A 15824-nucleotide genomic window follows, 5' to 3' on the forward strand; every position below is an offset into this window, starting at 1 on the left:
GGAAAAAGATACTTGAAGTTCAATACTACGAATTGTAATCTTTAATTTTCTAACAAATTCTACTGCCAAACGTCATTTTTTAGCTGCTACTCTCAATAAAACACATCAGTTCTGATAGCTAACTGCCCTTTTAATGTCACTTTCCCTGCTGAGCCAGCAGGTGGTTTGTCATTAAGGGTGATTATTTGATGTACAAGGATACTTAAGATGTATCAATGGACTGCTAAAACATATGGTTTAAATAGATTTGTATTGAAATTTCTGAGAGAGCTTTTTAATTTTTTCTATTTTTGAAAATTATATTTGTTACTGTTTCTTTCATCCTCTTCCCGTTATACGATGGAGATTCTGCAGTATTGACTTGGATGTGTGTGTGTTTTGCTTCTCCTTCTCCCTCTTCAGGTTTTATTCAGAGTACAGCCTTCCTCCTACACACTCTTCTAGCCGCAGCCCTCCAGATGCTAGGGCTCGTGGCAGCCGACGATCACCACCTCCTAGGCCATATGAATCGCTGCAGGATCCTTCCTCTTCGTCGTCCTCCTCCTCCTCTTCCCGCCGCCGTCCTGATTTCCTCCGCCGCCGTTCGCCGGAACCCCGATCCGATATCCGCCGTCTGACTCCTGGGGGTTTGTTTTGATGATTTTCGGTCGGGAGTAGTAACTGATGTACTGGTAAAACCTGTCCTAGATGACCACCCTTGGTTCCGGATGAAAACAAGGCAACTACAACACGCTTAATGGAGCACAGGTGCCAGGATATCTCCTAAAAATCATCAGTCATTATTTCATGAAAGGTGGGGTTCTTCTACAGCAAAGTGGTCCTGAGCACAGGTTTTACCTGTACCGGCTATCTCTCGGTGGTCACTCCACCTTCTTCCAGATCTACCAGTGGAGATGTGAAGAAAAGCCATCAGGATCCTGGACAAGTTTAACAGTTGATAAGGTACCTTCATTGGAGGCATTTGCTAAAATAATGAGTATCAGTTTTGTTTACATGATTCCCTTTAGAAAGATCAAAATTACTGTTCAGGCTTGGCATTTGTTCTTTGCCCCAGACCTTAATGTATACTATCTAGGATTTAATAAGTTATCTATACATAGCTGAAAAATTTCAATAATGTGTTTAATATTGGTTTCATGTCACAGTAATATCAGTATGCAGTATATCAGCCAGAAAATTGTAAACTGTCTAGGAAATGTTTTAGTTGTAACTGTACTTAAAATGATGCATCCCTAAAGCCAAGATTACAATATATTTTAGAGGGGTGCTGCTGTTTACATACAAATCTAACTTGGCAGAAAAAGTTATCTATGTTAAGAATACTGCTCTTTCTGTAATTTTACATTGATAATGTTAAACCTTGTCTAAATTTCACATTTAAATTTGTGGTCTTTGTTACCTGTGCTTGGCTGTGTAATTTTGCTACCTGCCAATAGCAATCTCATTGCATGAACTTTAGTAGCAATACAATTCTTGAGTAAGTGTATTTTAAATAAGTTTCTTGTTGAATTAAATTTCTACTTTTAAATCCGGATATTTTTAAGTTGATGTCCAGCTTGTTTTACTGGAATATCAAGCTACCAAATCCAATGAAGGTACCTTCTTTTTTTTTTTTTTTTTTTTTTTTTTTCTTTCTTAATTTCAGATGAGTACAACACTGAGAAAGCACATGTGTTTTAATTCAAGCTCTCCCTTTCATTAACTGGGTGGGCTGTTAAAATGCAGATCAGATCATTACCTTTATGAAAATAGATGTATGAATCCTTTAGCAAAATTCCAGCACGATCCATGCAGAGCTTCTTACCTGAACTTTATATTTAATGCCTATGCTTTTTGAATACAGCTTTTAGACATTTAAAAACAAATCCTTTTATCATTTGGATATGCTTTTTTGAGTTATGCTTTATTTTGGATTTTCTTTTGTACAGCAGACTCTTTCAGTAATAACCATAGTTTGTTTACTGGGTAAGATATAAGCCCATTTGTGTTTGTGACCTAGTTTAAGTTGTATAATTCTAAAAAGGGCCTTATTGTCCCCTTTTTTCAGCTGTGAATTTTTTTTTCCTTTTCAATCTCACAAACACACTTATTTTTCCCCCTAACATGCACATATTTGTATGAACTTTAATTCCTAATAGCTTAATATCTGTAAATAACTGAGACACCTTTGTACAGATTATAAGATTCCTTATTGATCAAGTCTAATTTAAGAAGGATCACTGTCAGTCTGTCGTCATATATAAATATATATCATGTGAAAAGGTAAGATTTTTCTCTTCTGTGTGTTTGACTTGCTTGTTTTTGTTGTATTCATGAAAATCATTTTTTTCTATAAAGGCTTTTGCAACATAATAAAAGATCAGTAACATTGCTGTTTTCTCTGCTCAACACTAAGTCCATAGCTGATGAGCTGCAAGCTCACAGTATGAGGGTATTTGATAATAAATGATACTATGAAGTGTTGGGGTTGAAGGTGAACATATTGTTAATTTTAAATTCACAGTCATCTGTTTCTCCACTACATAAATCTTATTAGCTAGGTACTTCTATTTTCTACTGTGCTTTTTTTTCTTAAATATATAAAAGTAATAATTTAAGTTAGTGGAATTAATTTAAATGAAGGCAGACATAAGGACAGAAGGTAATTTTGGCTGGTATTTCAGTGTTGGCACATTGAAGTTTGAATTCAAGCAATAATCCTCCACAATTCCTCTGAACCCTTAACATTTTTTGTTTTAAATATGGAAACACGCTACATACGAAATGTAGGGATAATACAATATATGCCGAGGATATCTGAAGCACTTAATGCATTTAATTTATTAGTACTGAATTTACTAAAAAGATTGATATGACTAACTAGACATCTTGCTAAAATTTCTTGTAGCATATTTTTCTTTTTTTAAATATCACGGCTACTGTTTCCTTTCTGATAGCAGGTCTTTAAACATTTTCTCTTTAAGTCTTTCATTTGAGACATCATACCTGACCCTGTCAGTGAGCTGTTCACTGATAGCTATATGATATTTATTTTTTGAGTTGTCTTTCATTTTTTGAGTGTTGTAATAATTGGATTTAGTATTCTTCAAACCGTCATTGTGTTTGTCATTTAGCAAGGTGGCAGGCTAAGACTATCATTTGTTCACTTACTGAGGATTGTCAACAGATGATTTGAAAGACAACAATATTTAAAGATTAAATGCATTTGTTTAAAGCCCATGCTTAATGGATTCAACTGCAATGCAGTGATTGATATTTTCATATACTTTTTAAAGTATTATTTTTAAGCAGAATCTCTAGACTTATAGGTTCAAGCACTGTTTAATATTCTGGCCAGTTATCACCTTAAATTTTTGAACAAACTTCCATTTCATCTACATTTTCATGAGCGCCATCTAAATAATAAGACAAGGCAACTCTTAACCTGGTAAGTGCTGAGTTGTGTCTCTTAGATAACCTTGGCTGCATTTACTGCAATTTGTTTTCAAAACTAATTTATCATCTTTGTATGATAAAGGAAGAGCTAGCGTTCTTCAATTGCAGAATAAAAGTTTGCGTGTGATGAAGTGCTTCTTTGTGTTTGTACTTTTTTTTTTACCAAACAACTAAAATTATACTGATGATTGAATTGATGACTTCATTGCAACCTTCAATTGCTTCAGTAAATGCTTAATGAACTGAAGGAGGGGGGGGGGGGGGGAAGAGAGAGACACTTGTTTTTGACAATACCTGCCTTTCCAAATCTTGCATGATAAATCATAAGAACCCTTTTAAGTAAATGAGTTTAGACATAAAAGCGGTTTCACTAATTATGCAAATATCTGGGGAAAAACGATGGGTTTGAATTGTGTGGTATTGTAAAGAGTGTTTAATACTAAGCAGAATTCTAGCTTATCAGCATCTTCCAATTATTTTTGCTTAGTATTGGTGTAGCAAGCAAGGAGCACAAGTCTTAATATTCTGCTGCAAAGGTCAAGTGTCAGTTTATTTTGTTAAATTATTGATATACGTTCCTCATAACCTTTACCAAAATTTTTTATTTTTAAATGCTTTAAGTTTATATTATACAATAATTTAAACCTTACTGTTAACCATTTAAATGACAATATTAAATAAAAAGTCATAAAAATTGACAGTAATGTATAAAACTTAAAAGAAAATACACTGCCAGTTAAACATGTATTTAACAAACCATATACGTTTCATACATAAAACTACTATATTCCACACTTTTAACAGAAGTTTTAAAATATGACTGGAGTATTCTAGATAGATAGATAGATAGATAGATAGTATCTATCTATCTATCTAGAATACTCCAGTCATATTTTAAAACTTCTGTTAAAAGTGTGGAATATAGTAGTTTTATGTGTTGTATTATTCATGATTGGAAGAAGAAAATACAACAATTACTCAAGCGAACTATCATTCAATTTGATTCGTTCAAGTTTTTGTAAAAGTATTTATAATGATAAAAAGCTCTTTATCTAAATGTATTCCTACAGTGTCCAGTTATTATCCTAATACAAATTGTCAGAATTTTCTGAGAAGTCAAAATGTCACAAGGGCAAAATTATAAGACACGAATTTTAATTGTAAGGCTGAGTAAAGCCAAATACATGTACCAACCAGCTTACACATGTGTATGTGGACAACTATAGGTAAGTTCTGACAAGATTTTTTAAACCTTGCCATCAAATGTATTTCGTGAGTTTCTACCTAGGGATCAATAATGTTCCACCTGTATTCTATCCATCAATCCGAACACATCCTTTAAATGCAAGATAGTAATTATGATTTTCCTCTTCCAAAACATTTTCAGTTTTAGGAATTCATTATAAGAAAGTGGTCTTTTCTGATGTCCAAAATGCCCACATTAAAATGTGAAATTTGTTATTTTAATTTCTATATATTAAATTCTATATAAATAAACTTCTCAAAACTTCACTAGTTCAATTTATCTCCAAAGGGATACGATCTGAAGGGACTGCCATATCATCACAGAACATAATCCTGCACACACTCACTTTCCCACTCTCATGGGTTCAGTTTAAAATCTTTAAATAATGCAGCTGGCATGAACACCTGAATACATGTAGATAAAAAAAAAACACACTCTGAGAAGAAAATCAATCAATGCAAGCTCCACACAGGTATTGCCTGGGTGTGGGAGTCAGACCCAGCAAATAACAATTGGTATATCTGAATGTACACCATTATTTCAGCAGATGTGAGAAAGAATGACAGAATCATGAAAACAAAAGGTGCTTCTTTATGACTGGTATTATTCCCTAATTGAATATAAAATGGTAACATGTTCAATTGTTTATATGCAATGAATATGTATTATGTTGTTTTTAATCAGATTACTGTATTTAATTCAATGTTTTTATTAGAAAATTTAAATTTATCTGTCATTTTAGAAAATTTTCTGTAGGTCCTGTTTTGGCTAACGCAGCCATTTGTCCTACAACTCTAAAGAACTGAATTGCAGTTAACTTGTTGAGCAGAGTTGCAAAAGAGTTGGTGGATTACGTGGGTGATCAGATTAAGCAAAATGTCACTTATGAGATGTGCAGTTACTTGAAAAGTTTAGCATCAGTAGATGTTATCTTTTGTCTCAGAAGATATTGGCCTGCCAGAAATTTGTATTTTGGTAATTTGCAGTGTCACAACGTTCAGATAGTAGATTTTGATTTTATGTACTGTGCACTAGCCCAGTGCTCCTCAAGTGCAGTTGCTTAGCCTACTGTGGCTGCCGATGTTTATCACCGGCTTCATGATCAAGAAATCATTTTATTTATATTTGATTTTACTGTTGAATCACCTGGTCTTTTGTTTTTCATATTCTGTATTCAGAAAAGTACACAAAACCTTGTCATTTTCTTACTAAGTAAATTTTGTGGAGTTTGTTTTTTTAACTGGCATCTTATGTAGTGACAAATATTGATGAATAGACAAACAACACAGTGCAAACAACACAGAATGATGGAAGGCAGCAGTTACTTCAGTTTCAAAACCAGTTGTCCACATGTAACATGGATGATTGCTACATTCCAGTAATAAATTGGTAAACCCATATGTGCATTTTTCAGACCCACTGACCCAGAGCAGGGTCACAGAAAACCTGGAGACTAATCTCAGGTAGCATCGGACACAAAGCAGGAGCAATCCTTGGACAGGGCTCCAACCCATCACATGGTTAATGCGTGCACACACAAATCTGGGGCCAATTTAGCATAGTCAATCCCCTTACCTTGCTTGTCTTTGGACTGTGGGAGGGAACCCACACCAACATGGGGAGAACATGCAAAGTCCACACAGTGAACACCTAGCACTTGAACCCCAGTCTCTTAATTGCAAATTCAGAATACATAAACTTAAATAATTGCTTTTTATTGGACTCATGGCTTAAAGAGCTAAGTTGCCTGAGAAGAAACCTTGCAGCCAAAGTAAGGAGACTGGAAGATTGTGGGTTCGCTTCCCGGTTCCTCCCTGTGTGGATAGCGCTTTGAGTACTGAGAAAAGTGCTATATAAATGTCATGAATTATTATTATTAAGCAGCTAGGATCAAACTTGTGACCACTGCACAAGCTGATTAATGCATTGCAATAAATTAGGTACATTTCATAAGTTTTTATTGGTATTACTTATTGTGATGCATTGTTTTTTATTACTTTGTACAGTATTGTAAAAGTGTTCTGATGGAGCTACCAAAATTGTATAGGACTGGTTTTTTACAATATTCATTAGGGTAACTTGCACATTTGCAGTAGAACATTAGTTTATTTGTATTTTAATCAAGTGTTAGCAAGATGGCCAGAACAAATACGAAAACCATAATCTTAGAGCAATACCTGAAATGACAAAATACTTCAAGGTTTTCTTTTTATAGACAGTAAATGCGTTGGTGTGAGTGTGCAAGTATTCTAGCTTCCTTTGACAAATGTCTGGATGTGTACATCTTGGAAGGACAATTTGTACAGCCCTCTTGCCAAGCTGCAACTTGGAAGCTTTTCTACCAGTGTCTTTTGTACAAGGGTTGCTAAGATTCTTCAAATTTATGGAGAGGAGCAATTAATTGCTACGATCAGCTCTAATTATGTAAGAGAAGGTAAAGTTATCAGTCTTTAAGTGCATTTCATTATTCCACAACTTGATTTTTGTCATTACTATTTTAATACAAAAGTTCCTTATACGCTTCAGTTTGCAGTGAAGTCTACAACAATGTTAAGTTGTGCTTTTTCAAAATAAAGATCTATTTATAATGTAAATATTTTGTGGTAATTTTTTTATCTTTGATTTTCAGAATTTTTTTTTTTTTTTTTTTCATCAATTCTCAAAACGGTTAAAAGTTAATTGTTGTGTACATAACACAATGGAATTCTTCCATGCATGACTTCCACAGACTAGTAACAGTAGTATAATTGCAGAAATAGGTAATTAATACAATACTGAATATGACAGCTAATATATGCAAGAAACACTGACCTGAATCTAGTGGTGCAAGTGCAAATAGACCTCACAGTATTACCCCCAGTTATACAGTAATTGTATGGTTTATAATAAATGGGTCCATGTGTGCAGTGTGGCCTCATGTATGTCATCTTTACCTGCTGCATGTGTTCCAGCCACATGATGCAGTATTACATTATCCCTTGTATCTTGAATAACAAGAGCTTTCTTGCATTTAGTTATAGTACTTTTAAATACTGAGCAGTAACTACGCATTGAACAGACCGATTTTGTGTGCTTATTAAGCTTGACCAGCTACCACAGCCATCAGAAATGTGAAATGGTATCAAATCAAAAACGGGACTGGCACTATTCTTTTTTTGGGGGGATGATGGGGTTGGTGGTAGATTAGGAAAATATTGCATTTGGTCTTTTGAATGAAAGTATACATTTGGCATCTTTCAAAATGAAATACAATAGATATTTATATAGTAATTGTTCTTGAAAGAAAATTAGTAGGCCATGTTTTTCTTCAGTTTTAACAATTTACTGATTGTTTAGTGTAATTTTTCCACTAATATAAATTTTAAAAAGCAAAGTTTGATTCAACATAAATAGAAGATAATTTGAAGTGGTGACATCCTGTTGTGTGACAAAACTAGCTACTATATGCCATTGTAGCAGATGCGGTGTGATTTTAGGCTATATAAAAAGATTGTATTGTATGCAGTGCATAGGCATATCATTAACAGTACATTTATAGAAGTGATTTGTGGTCCTTGTATAAATTATTAATGGCGACAATTGGGAAAACACAAACTTAAATTTTATTTAGCATCATTTTTATAAAGTTGTCAATTATGTGTTTGCGGTGGACCCAAAAAGACAACGTACTTTTAACCCTTAAGTTTTTATTGATAAATGGGTCTGAATCAAGGGAAATCATGTTGAACATTTTTTCAACTTTTTATAACGATATCTAATAATAATAATAGAGAAAAATAATCTTTTATGTAACTTTTCAATGCTTTGATTATAAAAGTGTACACGGCCTCTTACTAATACGCAATGGAAGCTCATCTTGCGTTGACTGCAGCAGTCAGTTGGTCTGAGTACATCTTTGTAATTTTATAACCTCCATATTTTGACATTTTTTTCCCACCTCCTCTTTCAGATAAAATTATTTGTATTTCCCCTGCACAGACTCCTTTAGGTGAGGACATAGATTCTTATATATATTTTTTGTCTGACACTGGTTTTTCCCAGAAATACTGATATTCCCTTTCTTCAAGGTTTCCTTGGCTTATTAGGCATCAGATTGCTATAAATTCAAAGAATAATCACACCTTTAAACATGACGGTGTCTTTGCAGGTTTTCTGCTAGACTCCTGAGCTATTAATTTTCCTCTGTTCTGTCCTAGCTGAAGAGAAACAGTCCCATAGTATGGTGGTGTTACTTCCATGCTTGACAATAAGCACTGTTTTTTTTGAATGATTAGTGATTTTGGTTTTGTGTCAGAAATTTATTTTGTTGTTAGGGCTAAAATGTTCAGTGTTTGCTTTATCATCACCTGATATTAAAAAGTGTAATCAATAAATGTTTTGTTTTTTTTTATCATTTATTTTGTGATAAGTGACACCCTTCTCAGAGTAATACTCTGCACATCACACTTGTGGAGAATATGTAAAAATGTTTTCAACATACAATAAGTGCTGCCCTCTACTGTTTCTTTAAGGCTGCTGGCTTCCAAGTAGCCTTAATGATGACCTTCTGTTTGGTGTATTATCAGGAATTACATGTAAGTGGAGGTTATAATGCTTGATAATACAAACTGGTTTTAACTGGTTTCCTTTTTTTCCCCATCTGCCTTAAATATTTTGATTGTATATAATGGTTTCTATTCTAGTTTTTAAACCAGAAAAACAACTCTCATGAAATGTTACTTGCTTATTTAAGTGTTTAAAACATTGGAGGAGTAGGGGTGTGAGATGAGGGTAGGCATAAAAATATAAAGTGTAATCTGTAAAAAGATTGTGGATGTTTGAAAGCTTGTTGGGAAACCTCAGTGTCACTACTTGAAGTCTTACATGCAGTCAAATCCAAATTATCCCAAAGTTCAGTTAAGTGAGCACATTATTTCTGCATTTGTTAACTAAAATATGGTTCAACATTCATTAACACAATGTCTCAATCTTGCAAATATGGTGATGTATAATGTGAAAAAATTGGTTATCAAATTAGAAAAGAAGTACAAGCCTGAACTGTCCCAAGAGAGTTTGGGTGGGTGTTTAATGGGCTTTGAGGCAAACTGATGTCAAGACCTAGTGGAAAGGCCTACGTGAAATTCTGAATAAGATGCATCATACTTAACAATGAAGCTTTGGTCTACAGTATAGCGTTTGTAGAGCTCTGGCTCTTGTGCAAATTTACTACTTGATGCTTCTCATTATTAAAAGGTTAAAGAAAAGATCTATCTAAATAAGTAACCCCAAGTTAAGAACATTAAATGGTAATTTTTGGAAGTTATTAATATATATTCAAGCCATTCCTAAAATAAGTAGATGTATAATGAATAAACCGGTATGTCCTTCCCTTATTTTGAATTTTACCAGTAACAGCAACATGTCAAAGGTACAAAGCAAACAAGGGAACACAATCCTCTGCTAAAGTGAGAATATCCTCTTCAAGTTATTCAAGAGCACTGGTACTATGTATTACTAATACTGACAAAAATAACACCTCCACCCCACCCTTATCAAACTGTAGCATGCTGTTGCTTTATCTCACCTACTTACTCCTGTTCAGGACAATAGGGATCTGGTGCCTAACTTGGTAGCATCAGGCTAAAGACTAGAAGCACCCCTAGACTGGGCAGCTTTTGCCCCTGCTCCACTCCATGGCTCATTTATGCAAACCCCTACATTTACAGATTGACAGGAACCAGTTTGGAGTTGATTGTTAACCTAATGCATGTTTCAAGAGTGTGCTCGGAAAGCAATTTATTTGACAAAAAATAAAAGGAGGATTCGGATGAGTATAATTTGCTCATAGATACCATTTAATAAAATGTATTCTGCCCAGATATAAAAAGTGCCTAATCCTTGCAGGAAATTGTAAAATGTGCAGAACTACACAAAACACTCTACAGTTTGAGGTTTCCATATGCCATCTGTTTCTGGGGGTAGACTAGCTGCTTCATCTCATTATCACATTGTCTCCAACTTGTCAGATTGCAAAGATGTGGCCCAGACACTTGATCATGATGATCTAGGTGAAAACTAGTTCTACTGCATGTTTGTGTCCCGATTTTCACATGCTGATCTGCTGTTGGTAAAACTGCTTTTGTCCTTCCTTGCCTCCTGCATCTCCGGAGCCCTGTTCAATTCTGTATACAAAATCTGAGTCATTAATATATTATTGGTGTATGTTAGATATATATATAAAAATGTGTCCACTCACAAGTAACCCGTTTTCTGAACATAGTTTTGAAGTCCAATGTAATATAAGCCCGCTAAACTATTCACATTTTATTGTGTCTAAACTTATTTTTTCCAGGTGGTTTACAAAATAGTATCCATACAAATGAAAACCTTTTAAACAGTTTGCTTAAAAGGAAAAATGTAAATTAAAAATTTTAAATATTCCTCTTCTTGTAAATACAAGGCTAACTTGGAGCAGATCCAGCCTATTTCCTTACTAATTTACCCTATTTGTTGATGGTCTCCACCAGTGTAGGAGAAGGATGGATCCCCTGTTCTGAACTGATTTCTGAACATGACTACTTCCAACAGTATGGTAGAGATCTTCTGCAAAGCACACAAAGATGAAGACCTATAAGCATTCAAATTAGGGATATAATCATAAAGAAGTACAAATCTGGGGTAAGGTACTGAATATACCCCAGTGCAGTGGAAAAACCTGAAACTACACACTACCTTTGTCAGGTCAGCCCACTAACCAAAAATGGCATTTGGAAGTAAGGTCATTTTGATGCCTGTTGTCGCTGTAGCTAAGTTACAGAAGTCTGTGACGGGAACAGGAGAGGATGTCCATGGCTCAACCATCTCTTTTAGCTTTCCACAAAAAAGGCCCTTTGTGGAAGAAAATCTGGCTGAGAGAAAGTCCTTGCCTCTGAAGAGTTTGGAAAATGTCACTTGGAAGATACTGCCAGTATATGGTAGAAGATTTTGTGATCTTATATTTCTAATGTGGAACATTAAGTGGTATGTGTGGTGTAAATCTGATAGTGCACATCCACCAGGAAACTAAAGTAAAATGTGATCATTTTGAGCAACACGGACTTGCAATCTGGTCAGAATTGATGGGAAGGTGAAGGCTACATAATCAAGAGATCCTGGAGGGAAGCCAGCTCTCCTCTGCCAGAGTAATGATGGAAAATTAAGAAAATGTCTGTCCTTGACCAGCCCACTTTGAGTACTAACTTAAATTCCATCGAATGAGTGTGGTGAGACCTAAAACTTGTTGGCCACTGCCACTGTCCACCTAACCTGGCACAACCTGAGCAATTTTGCAAGGTACAAAGGATACATCTTGCTCTATGACATTGTACTAAACAGACTACTTGCTGTAATAGCTGGAAGAGGTACTCACCCAAGTACTAATCGATCAAGCAGGAAGAATACATGTTTTAATGGCTTGTAATTTTCTTTTTGAAACACAGTAAAAAAAAAATTTTAAAAATTCATTTACAAAACTAATTTTCACAATCATTAAACTTTTATGTTTACTCAGGCTGTCTTTTGTTTTATAATAAAATTTGTTTGGAGATCACAATCACATGTTATGAATAAGTAAAAATAGAGGAAGCCAGGAAGGGGTCAAATACTTTTTGACTATACTGTGTGTGTGTGTATATATATATATATATATACGCACAAAGTGATGGCACTTGGTGTTTAGAAAGCACTTTCTTACTGCTTTCAAGTGCACTTTTCTGTGTGTTGAGCAGCAGTGACAGCACTGCTGTTGTGCAAACAGTCTGATGGAGGCAGTCTCAGAATGAACTTTTACTCCATCAGAACAACAACAATGCAAATCGGTTACTCTGAAACTATAACCAAAGATGGCAGCTGTGACTGAGCATTCTTTGTATTTTAAGCATGTGCTTTGTTCCACAGTGAAAAGGGCACAGTATTTCAACAGTTTAAACAAATCATATCATTGATATGAAGGTTCCTTTACATGTACATGTAAAGTACTTGGTCATTTGGCTAGAACTTTTAACAGTTCAGTTTACTGAAAACACGTTTTTAAAACGCCTTTCTGCATAGGCTGAATAAGGTACACTTTCTTGTACAACAAGTGGTTAATATTACATTTTACTATGCTTTCACAAAGTAAAATTCATCATCTTCTACTTAGGAACATTGTGTATATTGTTCAATTAAACTGCCATGATTTTCTATTGCAGCTCCCTAAAATTAGAAGCATATGTCAATTGGAAGCAAACTACCAACTCCCAGAAAGCTGAGATACAAACCCTTCATATAGATGGTACATTCACAATGTTGTGCTCATGGTAGCTACACAAACTGCAGTCATTCACAAATGGTCAAAAATGAGTGGTGAAAGAAACTTCAAAACCACATCTTTCAAGATTGGCCAGACTTGGTGTACCACAGGCCCTTGGGTCGATGTATTATAAAAGTATATTATTAGTTCATTTTTAATGTTTGATACCATATACCTACTGGTCAACAGGCCATTACCTTTGTTTACTCCACATTACAGGGAAACATCTCTTTTGGATGGATGAGGGATGTTCAAAAAGTTTCAGGACTTTTATATTTTCGTTGGAAACAGTGAAGGCAGGAGGTGTAGTAATTGGGCATTAAAAAGTTGGTACGACGCTTGGAAAATTGCATTGCAAACGAAGGTGACCATGTGAAAAAGTGATGTAACTTGTTTTTGAAATTCTTAATAGAGTCAAAAAAAGTGCAGAAACTTTTTTAACGGCCCTCGTAATATGATCTCCTGGAGTCCGAGAAACTAGAAATGAGGCTACATCTTCAAAATATAACTGGCTTCAATGAGGCCCAATGGCTAAATAAACCTTACCCAAAAATGAAGAAGGAAATGACAAACAGAAAAGGAATCGAGGCATATAAACTTAAAGGGGAGTGAAGTAATATGAACACCAATGACTTCATAGACAAAAACAACGTTCCTTTATCTTCTTATATAATTATGTTACCGTGGCTGTCCGTTTATCTCTCCAGTATTTTAAATCGCCTATAGCTCTACAACCATTTGAACTATTGACCTGAAATTTGATACACATATACTACATGATGTCTACTATCCGGTTTCATGGTGATTGACCTCCAAGGTTATTCCTCATTTTATTTTATTGTAGAATCGACTCTCGGCCGTGGCCAGTAGGGTGGCTGTGTGCCGCATGCATATGGATGCCGTTCTCATTCCCTACCACCTTCGCCATCACTTCCCCTACCTTTTCATATCTTAAATCATTCTTGAGGCAGATTGAAGATTTAAGTGCCAGCTTTAGTGAAAAATTAAAGAAAACATTAAGTAATTGCAACACAAACACTGAATCCGTTTTAACGTGACAACATGCCAATGAAAGAAGAGAAGAGGCAGGCCGCTAAGGTGCAGAAAAGAAGAGCTGCTCAGGAGCCAGCAAGCGCATCAACCTCTGAGCAAACGAATGCTAAACGTACAGAGAAAACAGGATGAAAACTAGGAATGCTCAAGTCAAGTGTATTCACTGTGCAGTGCGCTGTTACTGGTATTTGAATATTTTTTTAACAAAGGTACCAATAAACGAAAGCAGAAATGTATCAAAATGGTGAAACTAAAAAGCAAACCTTGCGCACACAAATTCTGTCCAGATTCAGAAATGTTAAACCTTAAATCTGTAACCAAGGATGAGAAAAGGCACTTTTAAAGTCAAAATTCAAGAAACGGCCCAATAACAGAAGAATCCACTAATCCATTAGCGGCCAGCATACAGCTTTCTAGTCCCTTAATCAGTCCTCCAAGTAGAACGTCAGGATACAGTGCGCAAGACCTATCCATCCATCCGTCCCTACGTATCCAGAGCAGGGTCACAAGGTACCTGCAGCCAAGGCAGGAACAATCCCTGGCAAAAACATTAGGAAGCTGGAGTATTGGGGGGGGGGGGGGGGGGGGGGGGGGGGGGGGGGGGGGGGGTAATACACAATCAACACAATGCACTACTAATAATAACAAATTAATAAGCAATACAATAATCATAAAGAGATGAAAGAAAACAAACCGGTTCAATAGCATTCTTTACACAATTACAGGTGGGTGTGTGTGCCCTGCGGTGGGCTGGCGCCCTGCCCGGGGTTTGTTCCTGCCTTGTGCCCTGTGTTGGCTGGGATTGGCTCCAGCAGACCTCTGTGACCCTGTGTTAGGATATGGCGGGTTGGACAATGACTGACTGAAAGGAAAAATCACTTCAGCCAGTGATTAAACCCTGTGGCTACACCACAGACAAGACTATGGTATTGTTCTCTGAGAGGTTCTCATAAAGCAATCTGCTTCCACCTTGTCTTGAAGACCATTACTACTTTTGAAATCAAATAATCTAGAGTTCCTTCACTGTTTTTCCCCCACATCTTAGGTCAATGTTTGGGCATCAACGTAAATGAGTATAACTGTGACTCTTTTACGCAATGTTAATCATGTACTGTAAATAATTTTTATGTTTCAGTATCTCCATTTGCTTTATAGTCAGTGTTGAAGATATATTTAAACTGTCAAGCAAAAAAAGTGGTAATTTGTGCCAATGTTCAGACCTCAATATTCTCCTGTTTAGGCAGTTAAGAGCATAAAACTGCATTAGGTATATAGAAATTTTGCCTAAACAATGGCAAGCCGAACAGATGAGTAACTGGCCCCCAACAAGAAGAAAAATGGGTCTGCTGTACTACTCTAGTAAGTAAGTATTTCCACATAAAACATTGTATCATTCGTAATCTAAGCAGCTCAGAGCAGTCAGTCACCTCACCTGGGATTCCATGTGGAGCACCGAGTCTGGGATGAAATTCTGCACAATCGTAAAGGGCACCTTAACTTCCTTCTTACCTGCGTTTATACTCCAGCCGGAGTATAGCAGATGGCAGCAACTTCAGAGTCTCAAAGAGGCTGTCACAGGTAGGGTCTGTGAAGTTTACCTTGCCCAAAAAAATTCTTCCTTCGACACTAGAAATTAAAGTACAAAAATACAAATATTTATAACATAAAAAGACCAGCTAAAAAAGATAGACAATTTTGCTATAGCACTATCCTGCTTTGACTTTTTTTAATTAGTCTCATTTTCTAGACTTGCCCGATCGTTTGACTTTGGCTGTTTTGCTA

At 35.7% G+C, this 15824-nt stretch overlaps 1 protein-coding gene across 2 annotated transcripts in view; it reads left to right on the forward strand.

The window, feature by feature from the left end:
• Positions 1-3569, forward strand: part of rbm14b (RNA binding motif protein 14b) — a 37055-nt gene extending 33486 nt beyond the window's left edge. For both annotated transcript variants that reach the window (XM_028803244.2, XM_028803250.2), the window contains exon 4: positions 403-3569. In XM_028803244.2, the coding sequence (XP_028659077.1) occupies positions 403-637 (235 nt within the window). In that variant the 3' untranslated portion in view covers positions 638-3569. The remainder of the gene's footprint in view (positions 1-402) is intronic.
• Positions 3570-15824: the final 12255 nt, after the last annotated feature.

Source organism: Erpetoichthys calabaricus, chromosome 1 (genome assembly GCF_900747795.2).
Source record: "Erpetoichthys calabaricus chromosome 1, fErpCal1.3, whole genome shotgun sequence".
Classification (NCBI taxonomy): domain Eukaryota; kingdom Metazoa; phylum Chordata; class Cladistia; order Polypteriformes; family Polypteridae; genus Erpetoichthys; species Erpetoichthys calabaricus.